This window comes from Nestor notabilis, unplaced genomic scaffold, assembly GCF_000696875.1.
Source record: "Nestor notabilis isolate BGI_N333 unplaced genomic scaffold, ASM69687v1 scaffold14139, whole genome shotgun sequence".
In the NCBI taxonomy this organism is placed as follows: domain Eukaryota; kingdom Metazoa; phylum Chordata; class Aves; order Psittaciformes; family Psittacidae; genus Nestor; species Nestor notabilis.
In genome coordinates, this window is record NW_009942483.1 from 524 (window position 1) to 9310 (window position 8787).

The 8787-nt window shown below is 56.8% G+C and overlaps 2 protein-coding genes across 2 annotated transcripts; both read left to right on the forward strand.

The window, feature by feature from the left end:
- The first annotated feature begins 239 nt into the window (after window positions 1–239).
- LOC104411093 (kallikrein-14-like) lies at window positions 240–3325 on the forward strand. The gene is made up of 4 exons (XM_010021429.1): window positions 240–397; window positions 1388–1641; window positions 2620–2756; window positions 3164–3325. Exons 1-4 carry the CDS (start codon window positions 240–242, stop codon window positions 3323–3325), a joined length of 711 nt encoding a protein of 236 aa, XP_010019731.1.
- A 2613-nt stretch (window positions 3326–5938) lies between these two features.
- On the forward strand, window positions 5939–8668 carry LOC104411094 (kallikrein-7-like; the record flags this gene model as incomplete). Its single annotated transcript, XM_010021430.1, has 3 exons — window positions 5939–5948; window positions 6586–6838; window positions 8038–8668. Coding segments are annotated over exons 1-3 (894 nt in total), but the record flags the coding sequence as incomplete, so codon positions are not given.
- Window positions 8669–8787: the final 119 nt, after the last annotated feature.

Here is an 8787-nt window from a genome sequence, read left to right on the forward strand (position 1 = left end):
CAACGGGGAGAGACGGGGAAGCAACTGGGAGAGACTGGGAGGCAACTGGGAGACACTGGGAAGGAACTGGGAGACACTGGGAAGGAACCAGTAGGTCGCTGGGAGCACTGGGAAGGAAAGGAAGAGCTGGGAGGACACGGGGTGGCCCAGGAGACCTTCTAGGTGGCATCTGGGCAGCTTCCATGTAGCAACTGGGAGGCAACTGGGAGCCACTGGTGTCTCCCCATCCCACAGCGGCCATGGGGGACGAGACCCGGATCGTGGGTGGCCAGAGGTGCCAGAAGAAGCGTCACCCCTACCAGGTTGTCCTCTTGGGCCCCCAGAAGAACATCCACTGTGGTGGGGTCCTCATCGGGAGCTCCTGGGTGCTGACGGCCGCCCATTGCGACACTAAGAGGTGGGAGGGCCCCATTGGAGCAAGGAGGTGGCGCCCCATTGGTCAATGGGGTTAGTGGGAGGAGCCACGGGGGGATGGTCCAATAGGGGCTGGAGATGGTGAGGTTGGTCCAAGTGGTCCATGGTCAGTGGTGGGGTTGGTTCTGGTCAAGGCGAGGGTGTGTTGGAGGTCTTGACATCAACCAGTTGGGACTGGGAGGCAACTGGTCAATGGTGGGGTTGGTTCTCCTCAAGACAAGGTCATCTTGGAGCTCTCCCAGTTAGGACTGGGAGACACTGGGAGGCAACTGGGAAGGAGCTGGAGGTGAACTGGGAGCACTGGGAGCAGGCTGGGAAGCCACCAGTTCCCAACTGGTTGATGGGAAGAGGTCCCAGAAGACGTTGAGCTGAGGAGAACCAACCCCACCATTGACCAGCTGCCTCCCAGTGCCCCCCAGTGCCTCCCAAGGTCTCCCACCATGACCATCCCGTTGGGTTGACCACCACAACCACCCAGTTGGCCTCCCAGTATGACCCAGTTGGGTTCCCACCATGACCATCCCATTGGGTTGACCACCACAACCACCCAGTTGGGTTTCCACCGTGACCATCCCATTCCCACCTTCTCCTCCCACCTCTGGTGGGACCTGAGCTGGTGGGAAGGAACAAAACCAGTTCAAGGAGCCCATTGCACTGGTGTGACTGGGCTGAACCCATGGGAGGACCTCTGTGGTGACACCATCTCCTCACCATGGACCTTCCTGATGGACAAGGAGGCTCCACCATGGAGAAACAGGGAAGAACCCCCCTAGTTGAGCCTTTTGGTGGCCACTTGGACCTCCAGGTCCTCACGTTCTTCACCTTGAGGCCTCCGGTTGACCTCTTGGGTGGCTTTGGCCTCCGTTTCCCTGGAAGTTATGGAGGAGGAGAAGCTTTTGGCCCTCTGAGGAGCTCCTCCAGCCCCACCACATGGAGCAGAGCAGCTCACCCCACTCCTATGTCCATTCCCCAGCTCCATCCCCATCCGTATGGGCGACCACAGCTTGAAGACCAAGGAAGGGACAGAGCAATGTATCTCCTCGGCCAAGGCCTTCATCCACCCCAACTACAACCCCACCAGCCACGACAGTGACCTCATGCTGCTGAAGCTCCAGAAGCCCGCCCGCTTCACTGAGCACGTCCACCCGGTGGCCTTGCCCAAGAGGTGTCCACCCCCCAACACTGAGTGTGTGGTGTCAGGCTGGGGCAGCACCAGCAGCCCCGAAGGTAAGTGGGGACAGCTCCTTTCAGCACCATGGAGAGGGCTCTGATGGGGCGGGGGGGGCTTGGAGGTATCTCAATGGCTTGGAGGTATCTCATTGGCTCGGGGCCATCTCAATGGCTTGGAGGTATGTCAGTGTTTTGGAGGTATCTCAATGTCTTGGGGCCATCTCAGTAGCTTGAAGATGTCTCAATGTCTTGGAGATATCTCAATGTCTTGGAGGTGTCTCAATGTCTTGGAGGTATCTCAATGGCTTGGGGCCATCTCAACAGCTTAAAGATGTCTCAATGGCTTGGGGCCATCTCAATGGCTTGAAGGTGTCTCAATGGCTTGGGGCTGTCTCAATGGCTTGGAGGTGTCTCAATGTCTTGGGGCCATCTCAATGGCTTGGAGGTGTCTCAATGGCTTGGGGTCATCTCAATAGCTGGAAGACGTCTCAATGTCTTGGAGGCATCTCAATAGCTTGGGGCCATCTCAATAGCTTAAAGATGTCTCAATGTCCTGGAGGTATCTCAATGTCTTGGAGGTATGTTGATGTCTTGAGGCCATCTCAATAGCTTGAAGATGTCTTAATGTCTTGGAGATACCTCAATGTCTTGGAGGTACCTCAATGTCTTGGGGATATCTCAAGGGGAGACCTGGATCCTTCAGAGGTCCATTGGGCATCTTTAGAGATCTCCACCCCCCACCAGCTCCATCTCGGTGTCTTGAGGTCATCTCAATGTCTTGGGGGATCTCAATGTCTTGGTGGTACCTCAATGTCTTGGAGGTGTTTTGATGTCTTGGGGCCATCTCAGCATCTTGGGGCCATCTCAAGTGGAGATCTGGCTCCTTCAGAGGTCCATTGGGTGGCTTTGGAGATCCCCATCCCCTCCCTCACCTTGAAGGCATCTCCAATAGCATGATGCCACCTTTAAGGTGGAGAAGACCCCATTGGATGGGCTGGTCCCACGTGACTTCCAACCAAGCCCCATTGTCCCCAGGCTACTTCCCTGATGTCCTCCAGTGTGGTGTGGTCTACACCATGGCCAACGAGGAGTGCAGCAGGCTCTACCCCAAGGGCATCACCAAGAACATGCTGTGTGCTGGTGTCAGCACAGGGGGCACCGACTCCTGCCAGGTGGGTCTGGGGGGGCTTCATGGGTCCTGCCCCACGCCTCTGGGGTGGAGAACCTCAGTGGAGAAGAACTGGGGGGGAGGAATAACACTGAGAGGTCTCTTGGTGTTGGGGGCCAAGAGAAGCACTATGGGGACCATTGGGTGCTGTGGGGACTGTCTGGGTTCCATGGGTGCTATGGGGACCCCCAACCTCTATAGGAGCACCCTGGGTGCTATGAGGACCCATAGGCCATGGTGGTCCCCATGGCCTCATTCTACAGGCTATGGTGGTCTCCACACCTTGACCTCATCATCATGGGGGTCCCCAATGGAGAACCACGGAGCTTAAGCCCTCCCTATGTGCTGCAGGTGGGGTTGGTTGGAGGTCCCCACCATGGGGCCACCCCATGAGGTCCTTGTCTCCCATAGGGCGACTCGGGAGGTCCCCTCGTGTGCCGGGACGAGCTCCAGGGCATCGTGTCCTGGGGGATGCAGGTCTGTGGCCAACAGGGCAAACCTGGGGTCTACACCCGTGTGTGTGAGTTCACCCCCTGGATCCAGGACACCATGAGGAGGAACAGCCACATCTGAGCCACCAGCAGAAGGAAAGGTCTTCTCCTCCCACCCCATCCCACCCTGGAACCAGCAGGTGTCTTCTTCTCCCTTCTCCCACCACCTATGGCACCTTCTTGATGGAATAAAGCCCTGTGAAACGTGGCCACCATCATGTGGGTCCACCACGGACATGGTGGTCATAGGGAGAAGGAGGGGAGGACCATGGTCACGATGAGCGTGGGGAGGAAACTGGGGGGTGGTGGCCATGGTGGCCAACTTGTGGTCATGGATGTTTGGTGCTGGTGGCCATGGTGGCAACGTGGAAGCCCAGATGTGGTGCTGGTGGCCACGGTGGACAACTTGTGGCCATAGGGATCTGGTGCTGGTGGCCATAGTAGACAACTCATGGCCCTAGGGATGTAGTGCTGGTGGCCACGGTGGCAACCTACAACCACCTATCTACTGCTGGTGGCCATGGTGGACAACTCGTGGCCACAGGGATCTGATGCTGGTGACACCCTGCAACCACATATCTCCAATACCCACCTCCACAACCCAACATCACCCATCCCAGTGTCTCCATCACCCACCAATGTCCATATCCCACCATGTCTATATCCCACTTCCATAACTCCATAATCTACCACCTCCATATCCCACCGTGTCCGTAACTCCATAACCCACCTCGTCCATAATCCATCTCCATCACCCATCATGTCCATATCCCACCATGTCCATATCCCACCTCCATAACTCCATATCCCACCATCTCCATATCCCACCACCTCCGTCTCCCACCATCTCCACCCCTCCACCTCTAACCCCTCCCCATCTCCTCCCACCTCCTCCCCTCCATCCACCACCTCCTCCGAGGTGAGGCAAGTCCAGGCGGTGCCGGAGAAGCTCCAAAGGGATTAAGGGAGCGTCTGGGCGCCCATCGGACGCCTCCAGCTCAGCCCCGGGGTGGGACGTGCCCCGACGCCCTTATAAAACCCATTGGGTGCTCACGTGGGGTGGGACGGGCACCCAAAGGTGGCCACCGAGCCAAGGAGACGCCGCTGCCACCACCACGGTCTTCGCCCCACCGCTGGCCACCAAGGAGGACAAGGGCGAGGGGCACGGCCCCCGGCCCCCGCTGGGGCACAGTGGGGACCCACAGAGAGGTTTGCTGCTGCTGGTGGTGGTGGTGGACAAGGGGGTTCCAGCAGGGTTCTGGGTTGGGGTTGGTTCTTGGAGCATGGTTCGTTCCTGGTCTTCTTGGATCAAGGTGGAGGGGATTCCTCCTCACTGGTCGCTGTCCGAGTGTCCTTCTGCATGTTTGAGCCATCCTGATCTCCATCCTTCCTCCTTCTCCAGGTTTGAGCCATCTCTGATCTCCTCCTTTCCCTGTTCTCCAGGTCTTCTCCTTCCTCCATCTCCATCCCTCCCTGTTCTTCATGTTTCCTCCATCTCCATCCTTCCTCCTTCTTCATCCTCATCTCCATCCCTCCCTGTTCTTCATGTTTCCTCCATCTCCATCCTTCCTCCTTCTTCATCCTCATCTCCATCCCTCCCTGTTCTTCATGTTTCCTCCATCTCCATCCTTCCTCCTTCTTCATCCTCATCTCCATCCCTCCCTGTTCCCATCCTTTCCTCCATCTCCATCCTTCCTCCTTCTTCATCCTCATCTCCATCCCTCCCTGTTCTTCATGTTTCCTCCATCTCCATCCTTCCTCCTTCTTCATCCTCATCTCCATCCCTCCCTGTTCTTCATGTTTCCTCCATCTCCATCCTTCATCTCCATCCTTCCTTCCCCTCCATGTTTCCTCCATCTCCATCCCTCCCTGTTCTTCATGTTTCCTCCATCTCCATCCTTCATCTCCATCCTTCCTTCCCCTCCATGTTTCCTCCATCTCCATCCTTCCTCCTTCTTCATCCTTATCTCCATCCCTCCCCATTCTCCATGTTTCCTCTATCTTCCATCTCCATCCTTCCTTCTCCATGTTTCCTTCATCCCTATCTCCATCCCTCCCTGTTCTCCATGTTTCCTCCTTCCTTCATCTCCATCCCTCCCCATTCTCCATGTTTCCTCTATCTTCCATCTCCATCCTTCCTTCTCCTCCACGTTTCCTCCATCCCCATCTCCATCCCTCCCTGTTCTCCACGTCTCCTTCCATCTCCATCCCTCCATCTCCATCCTTATTTCCATCCCTTCCTGTCTCCATGTTTCCTCCTTCCTCCACCTCCATCCTTCCCTGTTCTCCATCCAGCCTCCTCCATCCATGATCTCCATCCCCTCCCCATCCTCCTCCAACCCCTCATAGGGCCCTCCCCACTCCATCTCCATGGTCCCCACCACGGGGCCCACCACCCATCTCCATGGGGAGCAAGGAACCTGCGCCCCATGGGCCCCATTTCCTTTATCTATGGGGCCCATGGCACATGGCCACAGGGAGTGGTGACCCACACCCATGGGTGGCTCCAACCCATGGCCATGGGAACCGTGACCCACAGTCACGTGGAGCTTTGACCCACTTCTATGGGGCCCACAAACCTTCTCCATGGGGAGCAGTGACCCACTGCTGTGAGGAACCAGCACCCGTGGCCATAGGTGCCTCCAACCCACGTCCATGGGGAGCAATGACCCCTGTCCATGAGGATCCATGACCCATGTCCATGGGTACCTCCACCCCATGGGAACCCCTGACTCAGACCCATGGGCAACCCCAACCCTCACCCAAGGCCACCAACCCCCCATATCCTTCCAACCCCTTCCCCTTGTCCATAGAGGAGATGACACCCCCCCATCCCAAGCTATCTCCAACCCCACCACCTTGAAGACCCATTGGGCCACCGCGTCCCCTATCTCCATAGTCCCACCAGCTCCATCCCATGGGAGGCATCCAAGGGCAGAGCGAGGTGCTGGGAGGTCAATGGCCTGGAGACAAGGAGGGGGAAGGTGGAGGACTTGGTGGAACCCATAATTACGTGGCCTCATTAAGGATGACTCTGCTGGTTGCTCCGATGGGCCCATGATGTCACCCATTGCAACAGCTTGACGGCGATGACAGGGCCAATGGGGTGGAGGTGGTGGGGTGGGATGATGGATCCCATCTTGCTCTAAGACCCCCCCAAACCCTCCATCTATGGGGGTCCCTATGGACCATCTCATCTTCTCCTGGGGGCAAAACCCCCATGGGAGGGGGGGGGCCATCTAACAGCTTTGCCCCACAGCGACCACAGCGATGGAGGTCCCCAAGCTATGGGGCACCATGAAGGTGCTGAGAACATTGCTCTTGGTGGTGTCCATGGGTGAGTCCAAGGGGTGGTGGGGTCGAACCACGGTGTGGACACGCGTGTGGGCGGCTCTAACACGCGTGTTCTTGGCGTGTCCTCCCTTGTAGTGACCTCGGCGGTGGTGGGGGACACGCGTGTGGTCGGTGGCATGGACTGTGAGCCCCATTCGCAACCATGGCAAGTGGCCATCTTGGACATGTACAAGCTCTACTGCGGTGGTGTCCTGGTGGACAAGGAGTGGGTGGTGACGGCGGCTCATTGCACCACACCAGGGTAAGGTCCATGCCCTCCTCCGTGCCCCCGAGGTGGCTCCTCAGCCACATCGTGGTCTTCATGGCTCCGTGGCGTTGTCCCATCCAGCTTATGGGCTCATGTGTTGTGGTCTTCATGGTCCATACGTGGTCCATGGCATGGTCCCATCCATGGGTTGTGGCCTTCATGGTCTTCGTGGTCTTCATGGGCCCATGAGGTGGTTCCATGGAGGTTCTGGGCCCGCTTGTCATGGTCTTCATGGGTCCATGGTGTGGTCGCATCCAGGTTATGGGCCCAGTGGTTGTGGTCTTCATGGTCCACGTGTGGCCCATGTTGTGGGGTCATCCAGGTTGTGGTCAAGTTGTGGTCTACATGTGTTCTGATACGTCATACGTGGGCCATGTATGTCCCATATGTGGGCCATGAGGTGTCCTACACATCTCCTCGGCCATGCTGTAGACCCCGTGTCCTACATGTGGTCCATGCTACATCCCGCTTATGGTCCATGATGTCCACACATGGTTCATGATGTCCTACACATCTCCTTGGCCATGCCACATCCTATATATGGTCCATGCCATGTCCCACACTTGGCCATGCTGCAGATTCCATGGCCCACATATGGTCCATGATGTCCTACACATGGTCCATGCCATGTCCCACACATGGTCCATGCTATGTACCACACATGGTCTATGATGTCCTACACATGGTCCATGCCATGTCCTACATATGGTCCATAACACATCCCACACATAGTCCATGATGGGTCCCACACATGGTCCATGCCATGTCCTACATATGGTCCATAACACATCCCACACATAGTCCATGATGGGTCCCACACATGGTCCATGATGTCCTACACATGATCCATGATGTCCTACACATGGTCCATGCCATGTCCTACACATGGTCCATGATGTCCTACACATGGTCCATGATGTCCTACACATGGTCCATAACACGTCCCACACATGGTCCATGCCATGTCCCACACATGGTCCATGATGTCCTACACATGGTCCACAACGTCCAGCTCATGACCTGTGATGCCCCACACATCTTGGCCATGCCCCATCCCACCATCACCCCACCATTGCGCCATGGTCCATCCCAGGTCCTACAAGACCCATGACAACCTTATCCTCTGTCTCATCCCCTTTCCCTTGACCACCACGGTGACCACCACATGGTGACCACCACCCCGTGTCCCACAGGATCACCAGTGTCCACATGGGCAAACACAACCTGTACACGCGCGAGAGCGGGGAGGTGCAGAAGATGGTGCAGAAGATGGTGGCTCACCCCAGCTACGACCCCACCACCAAGGACAACGACATCATGATGATGAAGCTCCTGACGCCCGTCACCGTCACTGAAAGGATCAAGCCCATCTCGGTGGCCTCCTGCCTGCCCCAGCCTGGGACCACCTGCACCACGTCGGGATGGGGAGCCACGACCTCCCCTGAAGGTACCCAAGTGGCTCCAGAGGCTCTTATGGAGGGCTTGGAGGTTCTTATGGAGGTCTTGGAGGGCTTGGAGGTTCTTATGGAGGTCTTGGGGATTGTTATGGAGGGGATGAAGGTTCTTATGGAGGTCTTGGAGGTTCTTATGGAGGTCTTGGAGGTTCTTACGGAGGCGATGGAGGTTCTTATGGAGGTCTTGGAGGTTCTTGTGGAGATCTTGGAGGTTCTTATGGAGGTCTTGGAGGTTCTTATGGAGGGGATAAAGGTTCTTATGGAGGGGATGAAGGTTCTTATGGAGGTCTTGGAGGTTCTTACGGAGGGGATGGAGGTTCTTATGGAGGGGATGGAGGTCTTCATGGAGGGGATGGAGGTTCTCATGGAGGTGATGGGCACATCAGGGTCATCTTGGTGCCATTGTCCATCTCCTCTTATGGAGATATGGGTCCCTTCCTGGAGATATGGGTCCCATCATGGAGATCTGTGTCCATCCACGGAGATATT